At 43.0% G+C, this 20,083-nt stretch overlaps 1 protein-coding gene across 6 annotated transcripts in view; it reads right to left on the reverse strand.

Moving 5' to 3' along the window:
- Window positions 1-20,083, reverse strand: part of abhd6a (abhydrolase domain containing 6, acylglycerol lipase a) — a 50,511-nt gene that overhangs the window by 24,633 nt on the left and 5,795 nt on the right. For all 6 annotated transcript variants that reach the window (XR_010459891.1, XR_010459890.1, XR_010459888.1 and 3 more), the window contains exon 3: window positions 7,984-8,143. Coding sequence is in view for 2 of the 6 variants with exons in the window: in XM_065004624.1 (XP_064860696.1) it covers window positions 7,984-8,143 (160 nt within the window). In the remaining 4 variants the exon portion in view is untranslated. The remainder of the gene's footprint in view (window positions 1-7,983; window positions 8,144-20,083) is intronic.

Below are 20,083 nucleotides of genomic sequence, written 5' to 3' on the forward strand. Positions count from 1 at the left end.
CAGTAGTAATTACATCGTTACATTATTCTGTATTCTGTAACAGGTATTAACATTGTTACAGTAGTAATTACATCGTTACATTATTCTGTAGGTATTAACATTGTTACAGTAGTAATTACATCGTTACATTATTCTGTAGGTATTAACATTGTTACAGTAGTAATTACATCGTTACATTATTCTGTAGGTATTAACATTGTTACAGTAGTAATTACATCGTTACATTATTCTGTAGGTATTAACATTGTTACAGTAGTAATTACATCGTTACATTATTCTTATTCATTGTTAGGTATTAACATTGTTACAGTAGTAATTACATCGTTACATTATTCTGTAGGTATTAACATTGTTACAGTAGTAATTACATCGTTACATTACTGTAGGTATTAACATTCTGTAGGTATTACATTGTTACATAGTATTACATGTTACATTATTCTGTAGGTATTAACATTGTTACAGTAGTAATTACATCGTTACATTATTCTGTAGGTATTAACATTGTTACAGTAGTAATTACATCGTTACATTATTCTGTAGGTATTAACATTGTTACAGTAGTAATTACATCGTTACATTATTCTGTAGGTATTAACATTGTTACAGTAGTAATTACATCGTTACATTATTCTGTAGGTATTAACATTGTTACAGTAGTAATTACATCGTTACATTATTCTGTAGGTATTAACATTGTTACAGTAGTAATTACATCGTTACATTATTCTGTAGGTATTAACATTGTTACAGTAGTAATTACATCGTTACATTATTCTGTAGGTATTAACATTGTTACAGTAGTAATTATTCTGTAGGTATAACGTTACATTATTCTGTAGGTATTAACATTGTTACAGTAGTAATTACATCGTTACATTATTCTGTAGGTATTAACATTGTTACAGTAGTAATTATTCGTATTAACATTATTCTGTTACATTAGGTATTAACATTGTTACAGTAGTAATTACATCGTTACATTATTCTGTAGGTATTAACATTGTTACAGTAGTAATTACATCGTTACATTATTCTGTAGGTATTAACATTGTTACAGTAGTAATTACATCGTTACATTATTCTGTAGGTATTAACATTGTTACAGTAGTAATTACATCGTTACATTATTCTGTAGGTATTAACATTGTACAGTAGTATTAACATTGTTACAGTAGTAATTACATCGTTAACACATTATTCTGTAGGTATTAACATTGTTACATTAGTAATTATTAACATTGTTACAGTAGTAATTACATTATTCTGTAGGTATTAACATTGTTACAGTAGTAATTACATCGTTACATTATTCTGTAGGTATTAACATTGTTACAGTAGTAATTACATCGTTACATTACATTATTCTGTAGGTATTAACATTGTTACAGTAGTAATTACATCGTTACATTATTCTGTAGGTATTAACATTGTTACAGTAGTAATTACATCGTTACATTATTCTGTAGGTATTAACATTGTTACAGTAGTAATTACATCGTTACATTATTCTGTAGGTATTAACATTGTTACAGTAGTAATTACATCGTTACATTATTCTGTAGGTATTAACATTGTTACAGTAGTAATTACATCGTTACATTATTCTGTAGGTATTAACATTGTTACAGTAGTAATTACATCGTTACATTATTCTGTAGGTATTAACATTGTTACAGTAGTAATTACATCGTTACATTATTCTGTAGGTATTAACATTGTTACATTACAGTTACAGTAGTAATTACATCGTTACATTAGTAATTACATCAGTAGTAATTACATTATTCTGTAGGTATTAACATTGTTACAGTAGTAATTACATCGTTACATTATTCTGTAGGTATTAACATTGTTACAGTAGTAATTACATCGTTACATTATTCTGTAGGTATTAACATTGTTACAGTAGTAATTACATCGTTACATTATTCTGTAGGTATTAACATTGTTACAGTAGTAATTACATCGTTACATTATTCTGTAGGTATTAACATTGTTACTGTAGTAATTACATGGTTACAAAGGTATAACAGCAATGTAACATGACTGTTCACCAGTGTTGTAGTCCGAGTCACTATAGCTATGTCCGAGTTGAATCCCAAGTCCCCTGTGCACGAGTCCGAGTCACTATGGCTATGTCCGAGTTGAATCCCAAGTCCCCTGTGCTCGAGTCCGAGTCACTATGGCTATGTCCGAGTCGAGTCCCAAGTCCCCTGTGCTCGAGTCCGAGTCACTATGGCTATGTCCGAGTTGAATCCCAAGTCCCCTGTGCTCGAGTCCGAGTCACTATGGCTATGTCCGAGTCGAGTCCCAAGTCCCCTGTGCTCGAGTCCGAGTCACTATGGCTATGTCCGAGTTGAATCCCAAAGTCCGAGTCACTATGGCTATGTCCGAGTGAGTCCCAAGTCCCCTGTGCTCGAGTCCGAGTCACTATGGCTATGTCCGAGTTGAATCAGAGTCCAAGTCAGAGTCAACAATGCTCGAGTCAAGAGTCCCTATGACTAAAGTCCGAGTCCCGGCGCTCCAGTCCGAGTCCCAGCGCTCCAGTCCGAGTCCCAGCGCTCCAGTCCGAGTCCCAGCGCTCCAGTCCGAGTCCCAGCGCTCCAGTCATGGGTCACAGTGCAAGTCCTGGTCCCAGTGTCACTGGATCTGAGTCCTGGTCCCAGTGCTCCAGTCTGAGTCACTGCGTCTGAGTTCAATATTAAATGTGGTATTTTCTGTTGGTTTATGTGCAGATAAAAAAAAAAACTTTTGAAAGGAAAATGAATGATTCAGTGGTTCTTCGGACATATTTGGCATTCTGGTTAGTGTTTTTTGTTTTGTCACTTGCTTGCCGGATACTCGTCTCTCTGCTACATTTACACTTCTTTTGATTTGGTAGAGGAAATCTGCCCGGCAACAACTAGTGGCGGGGAGACTTTCATGCGAGTATTGAAGTTAAGCAAATATTTTCCTCCTTCCCCATTGGTCATAATTGCCTTCAATATCCAATAGCCAATGAAACAAATACGCTGTTCGTACACAGGCGCACACATTTGATGTTAACGTTCAATAGTTAAGTCACATCAATAATGATGTTTTGAAGGGATGAATGGTCTCTAGATGGCTATTGGCTATTGGCTATTGGCTATTGGCTATTGGCTATTGGCTATTGGCTATTATTATTTGTAATAATTGTAAGTGTGAGCTGGGTGGGCATTCTATGTTGTGTGTCTGGTTTGTCTATTTCTATGTTTGGCCTGATATGGTTCTCAATCAGAGGCAGGTGTTAGTCATTGTCTCTGATTGGGAACCATATTTAGGTAGCCTGTTTTGTGTTGGGTTTTGTGGGTGATTGTTCCTGTCTCTGTGTTTGCACCAGATAGGACTGTTTAGGTTTTCACTTTTCTTGTTTTGTTTAGTCTGTTCATGTATAGTAGTCTTTATTAAAAACATGAATAACCACCACGCTGCATTTTGGTCCGCCTCTCTTTCACCAGAAGAAAACCCTTACAGGCGGGCTGCTTTCTGAGAATTCATAAGCATTTACATTTAAGTCATTTAGCAGACGCTCTTATCCAGAGCGACTTACAAATTGGTGCTTTCACCTTATGACATCCAGTGGAACAGCCACTTTACAATAGTGCATCTAGGTCTTTTAAGGGGGGGGGGGGGGGTTTGACTCCGCTGTCCTGGCGTCGTGAGGGAGTTTGTTCCACCATTGGGGGGCCAGTAAGCGATCGAATAAACCCCCACTTCCTTCCATTCTGCTAGCAAATGTACAATCTTTGGACAATAAAATAGATGACCTACGGGGAAGATTAAACTACCAACATGACATTCAAAACTGATACCTTATGCTTCACGGAGACGTGGCTGAACGACGACACCATCAACATACAGCTGGCTGGTTATACGCTGTACCGGCAGGATAGAACAGCCATGTCTGGTAAGACAAGGGGTGGCGGACTATGTATTTTTGTAAATAACAGCTGATGCACGATATCTAAGGAAGTCTCGAGCTATTGCTCGCCTGAGGTAGAGTATCTCATGATAAGCTGTAGACCACACTATCTACCTAGAGAGTCTGTATTTTTCATAATTCTCATCTCTATCCCTCCTGATTCCTGCTTACAAGCAAAAAGTAAAGCACATACCCCAACCAGAAGCCATGGATTACAGGCAACATCCGGACTGAGCTAAAGGCTAGAGCTGCTGCTTTCAAGGAGTGGGACTGTCACGTAGAGTAGGCCAGAAGGCTAAACTGGATAACCTAACCTCTATCAAAATAAAAAGATGGCGGAGCCGCAAAAGTTCTTCTGTGCAAAGGTGTTTATTTACAAGTGATTCCGGAACAAAAAAACAACAGTCCTGCCATCAACGTCTACCTTATGGGACAGCTTAAAAACAATGCTGCCCCATCCACAGCTCAATCCAAAAATGCCTCTCCATAACTGAAAGAGAGGCTCCTTTTATAGGGCTAGCCCCTCCCCTCAGAACAATTAACCCTAATTAATTAATCAATTAACAATACAAACCTACATTTTCCATGAACTAAACATACTAAAGGATATACATTGCAACACGGTTTTAAACAATATCACAACATAACATTTACAACATTACATCACTACTGACAATATCTTTCAATATGCCCATATGCATTAATGAGCCATTTGGGACAGGCACTATAAAGCCAACCCAATTCCCTTAGCTCGGGTCCTTTTCCAGCATACCCGGAAGCTACAGAGATGGAGAGAGAGGAACAGAACAAACAAACAATGCGCTCATCCACAACATTGATAAGTATAATAATTATTGTATCTCTCAAATATGAACATTGACAAGTGTGAAATGCATGCACCAAGACAGAAGTTAATTTGTGTGTCGACCCACATTGTTAACTTATGGTATAATGGCGCAGGGAGGAGTGATGAATATGTGTGTGCGTTAAAGAACCAAATGCTGCCCGCGGCCAGTGACGGACTTCTACGTCACAGGGACTCTAACCCGTAAGCTTATAAGAAATCCAGCTATGACCTCCGACGAATCATCAAACAGGCAAAGCGTCAATACAGGACTCGATTCGTACTACACCGGCTCCGACGCTTGTTGGATGTGGCAGGGCTTGTAAACCATTACAGATAACAAAGGGAAGCACAGCCGAAAGCTGCCCAGTGACATGAGCCTACCAGACGAGCTAAACTACTTCTATGCTCGACTCGAGGCAAATAACACTGAAACATGCATGAGAGGACCAGCTGTTCCGGAAGGCTGTGTGATCACGCTCTCCACAGCCGATGTGAGAAACAAGGCCGCAAAGCCAGACGAATTACCAGGATGTGTGCTGACCAACTGGCAAGTGTCTTCACTGACATGTTCAACATCTCCCTGTCCAAGTCTGTAATACCAACATGTTTTAAGAAGAACACCATAGTGCCTGTGCCCAAGAACACTAAGGTAGCCTGCCTAAATGACTACCGACCAGTAGCACTCACGTCTGTAGCCATGAAGTGCTTTGAAAGGCTGGTGATGGCTCACATCAACACCATTATCCCAGAAACCCTAGACCCACTCCAATTTGCATACCACCCAAACAGATCCACAGATGATGCAATCTCTATTGCACTCCACACTGCCCTTTCCCACCTGGACAAAAGAAACACCTATGTGAGAATGGTATTCATTGAATAGAGCTCAGCGTTCAACACCATAGTGCCCTCAAACCTCATCAATAAGCTAAGGACCCTGGGACTAAACACCTCCCTCTGCAACTGTATCCTGGACTTCCTGACAGGCCTCACCCAAGGGGTAAGGGGTAGGTAACAACACATCTGCCACGCTGATCCCCAACACAGGGGCCCCGAAGGGGTGCGTGCCCAGTCCCCTCCTGTACTCCCTGTTCACTCGTGACTGCACGGCCAGGCACGACTCCAGCACCATCATTAAGTTTGCCGATGACACAACAGTGCCTGATCACCGACAACAACGAGACAGCCTATAGGGAGGAAGTCAGAGACCTGGTTGTGTGGTGCCAGGACAACAACCTCTCCCTCAACGTGATCAAGACAAAAATGAGATGATTGTGGACTACTGGACCGAGCACGCCCCCATTCTCATCGACGGGGCTGCAGAGGAGCAGGTTGAGTTCCTTGGTATCCACATCACTAACAAACTAGAACGGTCCAAACACACCAAGACAATTGTGAAGAGGGCGTGACAAAACCCATTCCCCCTCAGGAGACTGAAAAAATTTGGCATTGGTCCTCAGATCCTCAAAAGGTTCTACAGCTGCAACATCGAGGGCATTCTGACGTATTGCATCACCGCCTGGTATGGCAACTGCTTGGCCTCCGACCACGAGGCACTACAGAGGGTAGTGCATACGACCCAGTACATCACTGGGGCCAAGCTTCCTGCCATCCAGGACCTCTATACCAGGCGGTGTCAGAGGAAGGCCCTAAAAATTGTCAAAGACTCCAACCACCCTAGTCATAGACTGTTCTCTCTGCTACCGCACGGCAAGCGGTATCGGAGCACCAAGTCTAGGTCCAAGAGGCTTCTAAACAGCTCCAACCCCGAAGCCATAAGACTCCTGAACATCTAATCAAATGGCTACCGAGACTATTTGCATTGCGCCCCCCCCCCCTCTCCCTCTTTTAATTAAACTGCTGCTACTCTCTGTTGTTATCCTCTATGCATAGTCACTTTAATAACTCTACCTACATGTACATATTAACTCAACTAACCGGTGCCCCCGCACATTGACTCTGTACCGGTACCCCCCAGTATATAGGCTCGCTATTGCTATTTTACTGCTGCTCTTTAATTACTTTGATTTGTTATTCTTATCAGTATTTTTTTTAAACTGCATTGTTGTTTAGGGGCTCGTAAGTAAGCATTTCAATATAAGGTTGTATTCTGTTGTATGTGACTAATAAAATTTGATTTGATGACCAGCTGATCAAATCAAATTTGATTTGTCACGTGGGCTGATGATGTGGGACGGATGACGTAGGCTGCATGTGCCGTTGTGGCGTGTCCTTCCCACTGCTATAGCTACAGAACACTTGCTGCTCAGCACACCCAATATTCTGCTTATCACAGTGACCAATCCAGTCCAAAAACAAGTCATGAGAAGGCCAGTCCGAGTCACCAATAGTCAAGAAGGCAAGTCATGAAAATCTGGACTCGAGTCAGAGTCCTGGACACAAGTACTACAACACTGCTGTTTACTATGATACTGTATGGTCTGATGTACTGTGGTACTGTTTACTATGGTACTGTATGGTCTGATGTACTATGATACTGTATGTCTGATGTACTGTGGTACTGTATGGTCTGATGTACTGTTTACTATGATACTGTATGGTCTGATGTACTGTTTACTATGATACTGTATGGTCTGATGTACTGTTTACTATGATACTGTATGGTCTGATGTACTGTGGTACTGTATGGTCTGATGTACTATGATACTGTTTACTATGGTACTGTATGGTCTGATGTACTATGATACTGTTTACTATGGTACTGTATGGTCTGATGTACTATGATACTGTTTACTGTGGTACTGTATGGTCTGATGTACTGTGGTACTGTATGGTCTGATGTACTATGGTACTGTTTACTATGATACTGTATGGTCTGATGTACTGTGGTACTGTATGGTCTGATGTACTATGATACTGTATGGTCTGATGTACTGTTTACTATGATACTGTATGGTCTGATGTACTGTTTACTATGATACTGTATGGTCTGATGTACTGTGGTACTGTATGGTCTGATGTACTATGGTACTGTATGGTCTGATGTACTATGATACTGTATGGTCTGATGTACTGTGGTACTGTATGGTCTGATGTACTGTGGTACTGTATGGTCTGATTTCAGGTTGACATTATATGTGATATTCAGCAGACACTAAAAGTGTATTTTTAGTAAATGTGATTCCTGCTAAATGTGTGCATGTCTGTCCTACGGCTGTCCATACTGTACCTTAGCCACAGGCAGCCACATGTCCTTGTTAGCAGAAAAGCCGTGGAGCATGAGAATAGTGGGTCGGCCCGGACCAGGCTTCCCTCTGTGGGAGTAACAGAACCGGTACCCTCTGTTCTCAGAGTAGACAACCTGCAGGCCCAGCCGCCGACGCCAGTACCTGATACAGGGCCGGGGGGAGACAGTCATGGGTCAATTAGGAGAAAGACAGAGTCAGTTAATGACAACAGCAACAGGAAAACTAACAGAAAGGCAGTAACAGAAAGGCAGTAACAGGAAAACTAACAGAAAGGCAGCAACAGGAAAACTAACAGAAAGGCAGCAACAGGAAAACTAACAAAGGCAGCAACAGGAAAACTAACAGAAAGGCAGTAACAAAGGCAGTAACAGGAAAACTAACAGAAAGGCAGTAACAGAAAGGCAGTAACAGGAAAACTAACAGAAAGGCAGTAACAGAAAGGCAGTAACAGAAAGGCAGTAACAGGAAAACTAACAGAAAGGCAGTAACAGAAAAACTAACAAAGGCAGTAACAGAAAGGCAGTAACAGGAAAACTAACAGAAAGGCAGTAACAGAAAGGCAGCAACAGAAAGGCAGTAACAGAAAGGCAGCAACAGAAAGGCAGCAACAGAAAGGCAGTAACAGAAAGGCAGCAACAGAAAGGCAGCAACAGGAAAACTAACAGAAAGGCAGTAACAGAAAGGCAGTAACAGAAAGGCAGCAACAGAAAGGCAGCAACAGGAAAACTAACAGAAAGGCAGCAACAGGAAAACTAACAGAAAGGCAGTAACAGAAAGGCAGTAACAGGAAAACTAACAGAAAGGCAGTAACAGAAAGGCAGCAACAGAAAGGCAGTAACAGAAAGGCAGCAACAGAAAGGCAGCAACAGAAAGGCAGTAACAGAAAGGCAGCAACAGAAAGGCAGCAACAGGAAAACTAACAGAAAGGCAGTAACAGAAAGGCAGTAACAGAAAGGCAGCAACAGAAAGGCAGCAACAGGAAAACTAACAGAAAGGCAGCAACAGGAAAACTAACAGAAAGGCAGTAACAGAAAGGCAGTAACAGGAAAACTAACAGAAAGGCAGTAACAGAAAGGCAGCAACAGAAAGGCAGCAACATGAAAACTAACAGAAAGGCAGTAACAGAAAGGCAGCAACAGAAAGGCAGCAACAGGAAAACTAACAGAAAGGCAGTAACAGAAAGGCAGTAAAAGAAAGGCAGCAACAGAAAGGCAGCAACAGGAAAACTAACAGAAAGGCAGTAACAGAAAGGCAGTAACAGAAAGGCAGCAACAGGAAAACTAACAGAAAGGCAGTAACAGGAAAACTAACAGAAAGGCAGCAACAGGAAAACTAACAGAAAGGCAGTAACAGAAAGGCAGCAACAGAAAGGCAGCAACAGAAAGGCAGCAACAGAAAGGCAGCAACAGAAAGGCAGCAACAGAAAGGCAGCAACAGAAAGGCAGCAACAGAAAGGCAGCAACAGGAAAACTAACAGAAAGGCAGTAACAGGAAAACTAACAGAAAGGCAGCAACAGGAAAACTAACAGAAAGGCAGTAACAGAAAGGCAGTAACAGAAAGGCAGCAACAGAAAGGCAGTAACAGGAAAACTAACAGAAAGGCAGCAACAGAAAGGCAGTAACAGAAAGGCAGCAACAGAAAGGCAGCAACAGGAAAACTAACAGAAAGGCAGTAACAGGAAAACTAACAGAAAGGCAGCAACAGGAAAACTAACAGAAAGGCAGTAACAGAAAGGCAGTAACAGAAAGGCAGCAACAGAAAGGCAGCAACAGGAAAACTAACAGAAAGGCAGCAACAGAAAGGCAGCAACAGGAAAACTAACAGAAAGGCAGTAACATAAAGGCAGTAACAGGAAAACTAACAGAAAGGCAGTAACAGAAAGGCAGTAACAGAAAGGCAGTAACAGAAAGGCAGTAACAGGAAAACTAACAGAAAGGCAGTAACAGAAAAACTAACAGAAAGGCAGTAACAGAAAGGCAGTAACAGGAAAACTAACAGAAAGGCAGCAACAGAAAGGCAGCAACAGAAAGGCAGCAACAGAAAGGCAGCAACAGGAAAACTAACAGAAAGGCAGCAACAGGAAAACTAACAGAAAGGCAGCAACAGGAAAACTAACAGAAAGGCAGTAACAGAAAGGCAGCAACAGAAAGGCAGCAACAGGAAAACTAACAGAAAGGCAGTAACAGAAAGGCAGTAACAGAAAGGCAGCAACAGAAAGGCAGCAACAGAAAAACTAACAGAAAGGCAGTAACAGAAAGGCAGCAACAGAAAGGCAGCAACAGGAAAACTAACAGAAAGGCAGTAACAGAAAGGCAGCAACAGAAAGGCAGCAACAGGAAAACTAACAGAAAGGCAGTAACAGAAAGGCAGTAACAGAAAGGCAGCAACAGAAATGCAGCAACAGGAAAACTAACAGAAAGGCAGTAACAGAAAGGCAGCAACAGAAAGGCAGCAACAGGAAAACTAACAGAAAGGCAGTAACAGAAAGGCAGTAACAGAAAGGCAGCAACAAAGGCAGCAACAAAGGCAGCAACAGGAAAACTAACAGAAAGGCAGTAACAGAAAGGCAGTAACAGAAAGGCAGCAACAGAAAGGCAGCAACAGAAAGGCAGCAACAGAAAAACTAACAGAAAGGCAGTAACAGAAAGGCAGCAACAGAAAGGTAGCAACAGGAAAACTAACAGAAAGGCAGTAACAGGAAAACTAACAGAAAGGCAGCAACAGGAAAACTAACAGAAAGGCAGTAACAGAAAGGCAGTAACAGAAAGGCAGCAACAGAAAGGCAGCAACAGAAAGGCAGCAACAGAAAGGCAGTAACAGAAAGGCAGCAACAGAAAGGCAGCAACAGAAAGGCAGCAACAGGAAAACTAACAGAAAGGCAGCAACAGAAAGGCAGTAACAGAAAGGCAGCAACAGAAAGGCAGCAACAGAAAGGCAGCAACAGGAAAACTAACAGAAAGGCAGTAACAGGAAAACTAACAGAAAGGCAGCAACAGGAAAACTAACAGAAAGGCAGTAACAGAAAGGCAGTAACAGAAAGGCAGCAACAGAAAGGCAGTAACAGGAAAACTAACAGAAAGGCAGTAACAGAAAGGCAGTAACAGAAAGGCAGTAACAGGAAAACTAACAGAAAGGCAGTAACAGAAAGGCAGTAACAGGAAAACTAACAGAAAGGCAGTAACAGAAAGGCAGTAACAGGAAAACTAACAGAAAGGCAGCAACAGAAAGGCAGTAACAGAAAGGCAGCAACAGAAAGGCAGTAACAGAAAGGCAGCAACAGAAAGGCAGCAACAGAAAGGCAGTAACAGAAAGGCAGCAACAGAAAGGCAGCAACAGAAAGGCAGCAACAGGAAAACTAACAGAAAGGCAGTAACAGAAAGGCAGTAACAGGAAAACTAACAGAAAGGCAGTAACAGAAAGGCAGTAACAGGAAAACTAACAGAAAGGCAGTAACAGAAAGGCAGTAACAGGAAAACTAACAGAAAGGCAGCAACAGAAAGGCAGCAACAGAAAGGCAGCAACAGAAAGGCAGTAACAGAAAGGCAGCAACAGAAAGGCAGCAACAGAAAGGCAGCAACAGAAAGGCAGTAACAGAAAGGCAGCAACAGGAAAACTAACAGAAAGGCAGTAACAGGAAAACTAACAGAAAGGCAGCAACAGAAAGGCAGCAACAGAAAGGCAGCAACAGAAAGGCAGCAACAGAAAGGCAAAAAAACAATAGTACAGTGCAGTAGGGAAAAAGGACCATACACCCCCCCCCCCCAATAATGGACATAAAGGGCTTGTTGAGTATCCCCCCCCAATAATGGACATAAAGGGCTTGTCGCGTCCCCCCCCCAACAATGGACATAAAGGGCTTGTTGAGTATCCCCCCCCCCCAATAATGGACATAAAGGGCTTGTTGAGTATCCCCCCCAATAATGGACATAAAGGGCTTGTCGAGTATCCCCCCCCAACAATGGACATAAAGGGCTTGTTGAGTATCCCCCCTCCAATAATGGACATATAGGACTTGTCGAGTATCCCCCCCAGCAATGGACATAAAGGGCTTGTCGCGTATCCCCCCCAACAATGGACATAAAGGGCTTGTTGAGTATCCCCCCCCCAATAATGGACATAAAGGGCTTGTTGAGTATCCCCCCCCCAATAATGGACATAAAGGGCTTGTTGAGTATCCCCCTCCAATAATGGACATATAGGACTTGTCGAGTATCCCCCCCAGCAATGGACATAAAGGGCTTGTCGAGTATCCCCCCAACAATGGACATAAAGGGCTTGTTGAGTATCCCCCTCCAATAATGGACATATAGGACTTGTCGAGTATCCCCCCCAGCAATGGACATAAAGGGCTTGTCGAGTATCCCCCAACAATGGACATATACGGCTTGTCGAGTATCCCCCCAATAATGGACATATACGGCTTGTCGAGTATCCCCCCCCAATAATGGACATAAAGGGCTTGTCGAGTATCCCCCCCCCAACAATGGACATATACGGCTTGTCGAGTATCCCCCCCTCAACAATGGACATATAGGGCTTGTCGAGTATTCCCCCCAATAATGGACATATGGGGCTTGTCGAGTATTCCCCCAATAATGGACATATAGGGCTTGTCGAGTATCCCCCCAACAATGGACATATAGGGCTTGTCAAGTATCCCCCCCAACAATGGACATATAGGGCTTGTCGAGTATCCCCCCCCAACAATGGACATATAGGGCTTGTCGAGTATCCCCCCCAACAATGGACATATAGGGCTTGTCGAGTATCTCCCCCAACAATGGACATATAGGGCTTGTCGAGTATCCCTGGGGAGTGGGCCATTATAAGGAGTTCAAAGTGGACATTTGGAAAGAGCCTGAAAGAAGGGCTCTGCTGAAAAGCATGAGTCAGCAGGTCAGTGAGAGGTCTGCGCCCCAGACATCACTCTCAAAGAATGGACAAGAAGTGAACTTGATTGACAAAGGAGAAGAAGAGTGCCTAGGAGATATGTCTTGGCTGTGGACAGCAGCAGAGGACAAAACTGAATTAGTGCCTCTTCAATGTGAAAGCAGACTGAGTATGTGAAACCATCACACAAATGGTCCAGGGTAATGGAGTGAAACCATCACGCAATGGTCCAGGGTAATGGAGTGAAACCATCACGCAATGGTCCAGGGTAATGGAGTGAAACCATCACGCAATGGTCCAGGGTAATGGAGTGAAACCATCACGCAATGGTCCAGGGTAATGGAGTGAAACCATCACGCAATGGTCCAGGGTAATGGAGTGAAACCATCAGCAATGGTCCAGGGTAATGGAGTGAAACCATCACGCAATGGTCCAGGGTAATGGAGTGAAACCATCACGCAATGGTCCAGGGTAATGGAGTGAAACCATCACGCAATGGTCCAGGGTAACGGAGTGAAACCATCACGCAATGGTCCAGGGTAACGGAGTGAAACCATCACGCAATGGTCCAGGGTAACGGAGTGAAACCACCACGCAATGGTCCAGGGTGAAACCCATGGTCCAGGGTAACGGAGTGAAACCACCACGCAATGGTCCAGGGTAACGGAGTGAAACCACCACGCAATGGTCCAGGGTAACGGAGTGAAACCACCACGCAATGGTCCAGGGTAACGGAGTGAAACCACCACGCAATGGTCCAGGGTAACGGAGTGAAACCACCACGCAATGGTCCAGGGTAACGGAGTGAAACCACCACGCGATGGTCCAGGGTAACGGAGTGAAACCAATGGTCCAGGGTAACGGAGTGAAACCATCACGCGATGGTCCAGGGTAACGGAGTGAAACCATCACGCGATGGTCCAGGGTAACGGAGTGAAACCATCACGCGATGGTCCAGGGTAACGGAGTGAAACCATCACGCGATGGTCCAGGGTAACGGAGTGAAACCATCACGCGATGGTCCAGGGTAACGGAGTGAAACCATCACGCGATGGTCCAGGGTAACGGGTGAAACCATCACGCGATGGTCCAGGGTAACGGAGTGAAACCATCACGATGGTCCAATGGTCCCACGGAGTGAAACCATCACGCGATGGTCCAGGGTAACGGAGTGAAACCATCACGCGATGGTCCAGGGTAACGGAGTGAAACCATCACGCGATGGTCCAGGGTAACGGAGTGATGGTCCAGGGTAACGGAGGTAATGGAGTGAAACCATCACGCGATGGTCCAGGGTAATGGAGTGAAACCATCACGCGATGGTCCAGGGTAACGGAGTGAAACCATCACGCGATGGTCCAGGGTAACGGAGTGAAACCATCACGCAATGGTCCAGGGTAACGGAGTGAAACCATCACGCAATGGTCCAGGGTAACGGAGTGAAACCATCACGCAATGGTCCAGGGTAATGGAGTGAAACCATCACGCAATGGTCCAGGGTAATGGAGTGAAACCATCACGCAATGGTCCAGGGTAATGGAGTGAAACCATCATGGTCCAGGGCAATGGTCCAGGGTCCAGGGGAGTGAAACCATCACGCAATGGTCCAGGGTAATGGAGTGAAACCATCACGCAATGGTCCAGGGTAATGGAGTGAAACCATCACGCAATGGTCCAGGGTAATGGAGTGAAACCATCACGCAATGGTCCAGGGTAATGGAGTGAAACCATCACGTAAACATTGGCAATAAATAGTCCCCAGCCCCCCAAACCCTGCTACCTCTCTCTTTCTCTCTCTCCTTACGGAGGAGGACACCAACACAGAAAGACAGTTGAGTTTGACCGCTGCCCACTAAGCTACTGCAATATGAAAATAGCTCTGGTGACTCTGCTTCCCCCCGGGATAGACTGACTTAAGGGAAATGTGTGTGTGTCTGTGTGTGTGTGGTTTATGTGTGAACAATGTTCATCTAAGACTGTACTATTGACCTTGGATGAGTGATTCAACACAACACTCCCAGCCACAGCCAAGTCCCCACAGCAGCCTTGGTGACAAGATCATGACTGACAGGACAGCTAGTGGGGCCACTCTGTTCTATCTAGTCAGTCCACAGGTCAGGTTGCAGAAGGTAATTCTACTGAACAGATGCCCTAACTTAATTTGACCCATTTTTACAAAACAGGAAAATAAATCCTGCAGTAACAGGAAATGTGAATTATAATGAATGGACATTTTTGTAGGAGTGGGCTACATTTTTCATTAGGTCAAATCAAGTCAGAAATGTATAAATGGAAATTAGAAACTTTAAGATTATTATTTTTAATTTAACATTTATTTAACTAGGCAAGTCAGTTAAGAACAAATTCTTATTTACAGTGACGGCCTACCGGGGAACAGTGGGTTAACTGCCTTGTTCAGGGGCAGAACAACAGATCGGGGATTCGATCCAGCAACCTTTCGGTTACTGGCCCAAAGCACCTGCCACCTTTTAAAACCTCGAACACAGCACAATCTTGCATTTCTACAAGGAGGATCAAATTAAGATACGGCATCTGTACTCCTTTGTATTGCCTTCAGATAATACTGTGTTGCTCCATGCTCTGGGTGGCCTTTACTCCACTAGATTAGAAATGAGGCAAAGGTAATGGTTGAGTATTGTCAAGGGTAGAAATAGGAAACAAATCACTATGGTAACTCCCCAATGTAAAAATCCACAAATTCTATGTAACAAACACATAAAATTCCACCAATGTCAAAATGACTTCACTTTGGGAAATCTGTCCTCCCACGCCCCAATTCCACCCCTGGGTACAGTACTGTAACAACAACTAAAACAGGAAGAATAGACAACGGTCGTTGTGTACAGAATCAGAATGTTATGGATGGATCTACATTTACATAATGGGTAGCTGGAAAATGGGGGAGTTTTTCATAAAAGTTTTTCAATTTCAGTCAAGGGGACGGTTTAGTATTTCGTTAATCTCGTCCAAGGGGAGGGTTATGTCGTTTGTAATTGACGAAATGTAAATATTTCTCAGTGTTTCAGAATTTATTTAATTTATTTGACCTTTAACTAGGCAAGTCAGTTAAGAACAAATTCCTATTTTCAATGACGGCCTAGGAACAGTCCATGTAATATAATTGCCTCGTTCAGGCGCAGAACGACAGATTTGTACCTTGTCAGCTCGGGGATTTGAACTTGCAACCGGTGACTAGTCCAACGGTGACTAGTCCAACGCTCTAACCACTAGGCTACGCTGCCACCTCTACACTCTAACCACTAGGCTACGCTGCCACCTCTACACTCTAACCACTAGGCTACGCTGCCACCTCTACACTCTAACCACTAGGCTACGCTGCCACCTCTACACTCTAACCACCAGGCTACGCTGCCGAATGAGTTGTTAATTAGTCTATATATCCCCGATGCCACCCCTCCTCTCTGATTCTCCGCTGGGCGCGCAATATCAAGTACGCCTATTGGATATTTAGTGTGGTCTCAATCAAATGATCTATGGGCTATAGGCTACGAAGTACACGCTGGGAGAAGCACAGAGCAAAGTTATATTTTAAGATATCTGCTGGGATAGCATTAGGGCTGTGGCGGTCTTGACATTTCGTCAGCCAGTGATTGTACTGCAAATAACGGTTGGTCTCACGGACATGGACCGTTAATTAACGAACACATTCAGCATCTCCTGGCTTCCACACGCAGCCTACAAGCCACCGATGCAGACTCCTGGCTTCCGCACGCAGCCTACAAGCCACCGATGCAGACTCCTGGCTTCCACACGCAGCCTACAAGCCACCGATGCAGACTCCTGGCTTCCACACGCAGCCTACAAGCCACCGATGCAGACTCCTGGCTTCCACACGCAGCCTACAAGCCACCGATGCAGACTCCTGGCTTCCACACGCAGCCTACAAGCCACCGATGCAGACTCCTGGCTTCCACACGCAGCCTACAAGCCACCGATGCAGACTCCTGGCTTCCACACACAGCCTACAAGCCACCGATGCAGACTCCTGGCTTCCACACACAGCCTACAAGCCACTGATGCAGACTCCTGGCTTCCACACGCAGCCTATAAGCCACTGATGCAGACATCTATATTCTAATAACTCCATGTAATATAGTCTACCTACACCATCACAATAAATCTATGTAATATAGTCTACCTACACCATCACAATAAATCCATGTAATATAGTCTACCTACACCATCACAATAAATTCATGTAATATAGTCTACACCATCACAATAAATCCATGTAATATAGTCTACATACACCATCACAATAAATCCATGTAATATAGTCTACCTACACCATCACAATAAATCCATGTAATATAGTCTACACCATCACAATAAATCCATGTAATATAGTCTACCTACACCATCACAATAAATCCATGTAATATAGTCTACCTACACCATCACAATAAATCCATGTAATATAGTCTACCTACACCATCACAATAAATCCATGTAATATAGTCTACCTACACCATCACAATAAATCCATGTAATATAGTCTACCTACACCATCACAATAAATCCATGTAATATAGTCTACCTACACCATCACAATAAATCCATGTAATATAGTCTACCTACACCATCACAATAAATCCATGTAATATAGTCTACCTACACCATCACAATAAATCCATGTAATATAGTCTACACCATCACAATAAATCCATGTAATATAGTCTACACCATCACAATAAATCCATGTAATATAGTCTACACCATCACAATAAATCCATGTAATATAGTCTACACCATCACAATAAATCCATGTAATATAGTCTACACCTTCACAATAAATCCATGTAATATAGTCTACACCATCACAATAAATCCATGTAATATAGTCTACCTACACCATCACAATAAATCCATGTAATATAGTCTACCTACACCATCACAATAAATCCATTATTTATTTTAGACAGGTCTAAAGAAACATGACATGAACAAAATGAAGTTTATTTCAGTAGAACAGAATAACATACTCTGAGTTGTCCTTATCAGATCAGGTCCTGTCCTTATGTTAGGTCCTGATCTGGCTATGCCAAATGGCTGTAGGCTACACTAGTTCATTTAGCAGACTAGATTTAGCTTAGAATTACGTGCATTATTTTACAGTATGAAGAATACAATTGAAAAAAGCTGAATTAAAATAGAAAATGTATTTTCTCCAACCGATTTGAGGGAGTGTCACACGGCTATTCTGTGTTGAGAGGTCAACAAATAAACAGGTCCTCCTAGATGCTTAGAGTAATTAATATAACTTTAGTTGTGATACAAACGTTGGGATATATGTTTAGATGCATAATACATTGTAAGGCTGCATGACGAGACTAATGGTGATTTGAAAAAAGTTGCTTGAAAAGCTTTGCTTTGTGTTTTTTTGCGCAGGCTGTACACACTTCATCAGTCTCTCATCCTCCTCTTTTTAGTAGAGGCCCTCACTCTGTTTTCTCACGCAGTTGCATAGCCTATAGAAATGTTGCGCAACATGAGCTCTCATGAAGTGTTTGATTCGATTTTCCATTACATTTGCATTGATGTCAGAGTGATTAGAGGGACAATCGAGTGCTGAGTACCAGGCAGCTAACAAGTTTGGTAGGCTACTAATGACCATAAGCAGCATCAGAGCTTAGAGAAGCGTAATTACCGTGACTACATGTGGAATTTGACTACCTTCATGACTAGTGACTGCCGGTGTGGTGGCTGCCCTAGGCTGCATTACACACCGCAATGGATATTCCAACCCTGAGCCCCGGCCTGCTCTGCTCTTGTTGATCAAAAACGTTGTTGTGTGCTCTCTAACTAACCAATGGCTGTGCTGTGTAGGCCTACAGAGGCGGTTCAGGAGGAGAGTCAAATGCTTCTTCGTTATGTTCATGTTATTAGGCCTCCTCTATAAAATGCACTCTAGCCTATACGGTCTGTTCGGTTTGAGAAGGAGAGCGCAAAAGTGAGAAGGAGGACCGGAGGTCAACTTTGATAGCTTGCTACTACTATCATAGAATATTGTTAAAAACAATATGTTTCTTGCCCGTGATGTATTTATCAGAGTTATTGACCTCACAATAAGCCAGATTCTGCTAACTCACACTGTGATGCTGAAAGCAGCAGTCACGGTCACAATCAATCAGAAATGGACAGCTGAGCTGAAAGACGCATTCCAGTAGGCATAACCGATTTCAACGTCTTCATTTTAATTACTAACAACAAGATGACTTTGTGTTGGAGCCCATTTCTTCCCATTTAAGAAATAAGAGCAAGGCCTGTTTGACAGAGAAAATTAGGCTACAGGCTGCTATATCAATAGACTGGTCAATCCTCCATCCACCATGCACTCTTTAAATAACAGCCCTTCATAGACACGGAGGTAGGCTAAGTTAAAACCAGGACTGGAATGGACATGCACTCTTTAAATAACAGCCCTTCATAGACACAGAGGTAGGCTAAGTTAAAACCAGGACTGGAATAGACATGCACTCTTTAAATAACAGCCCTTCATAGACACAGAGGTAGGCTAAGTTAAAACCAGGACTGGAATGGACATGCACTCTTTAAATAACAGCCCTTCATAGACACAGAGGTAGGCTAAGTTAAAACCAGGACTGGAATGGACATGCACTCTTTAAATAACAGCCCTTCATAGACACGGAGGTAGGCTAAGTTAAAACCAGGACTGGAATAGATTGGGTATGACAGGCCTATGTTCCATAGGCCTTCCTTTAGTAAAGACAGGCCTACCACTCGTTAGCTTAAGATTTATAAGAGAATAATACTGATTAATTAAAGTCTATAACAGCAGTTTGGTCCGCAACGCTTTATGATACAAACTAACTGTTTGGGAAAGAGGTGACTCCAAAGCATATAGGGATATAATTGTTTAGTTTCTTTGACATTCAGGAGGTACAACCTTCTATAGTTTAGGAGACAAAAAAAATGTCCATCTATTACTATCACTATTAATTGATGAAGCTATTCACTTTCTGTCCAATAGAAGATGTTTAAACCCAGACAGCTTTTAGGGAAACACTTGTGACCTTGACTCGTTGGGTTAAACCACAGAAGAAGAGTAGACAGCAGTACTCTGTCTGGGGTGGAAAGGTAAAACTAACTTCTGAACGTCTCAGATTTAATCATTTGCAAACAGGGAC

This window comes from Oncorhynchus nerka, linkage group LG2, assembly GCF_034236695.1.
Source record: "Oncorhynchus nerka isolate Pitt River linkage group LG2, Oner_Uvic_2.0, whole genome shotgun sequence".
In the NCBI taxonomy this organism is placed as follows: domain Eukaryota; kingdom Metazoa; phylum Chordata; class Actinopteri; order Salmoniformes; family Salmonidae; genus Oncorhynchus; species Oncorhynchus nerka.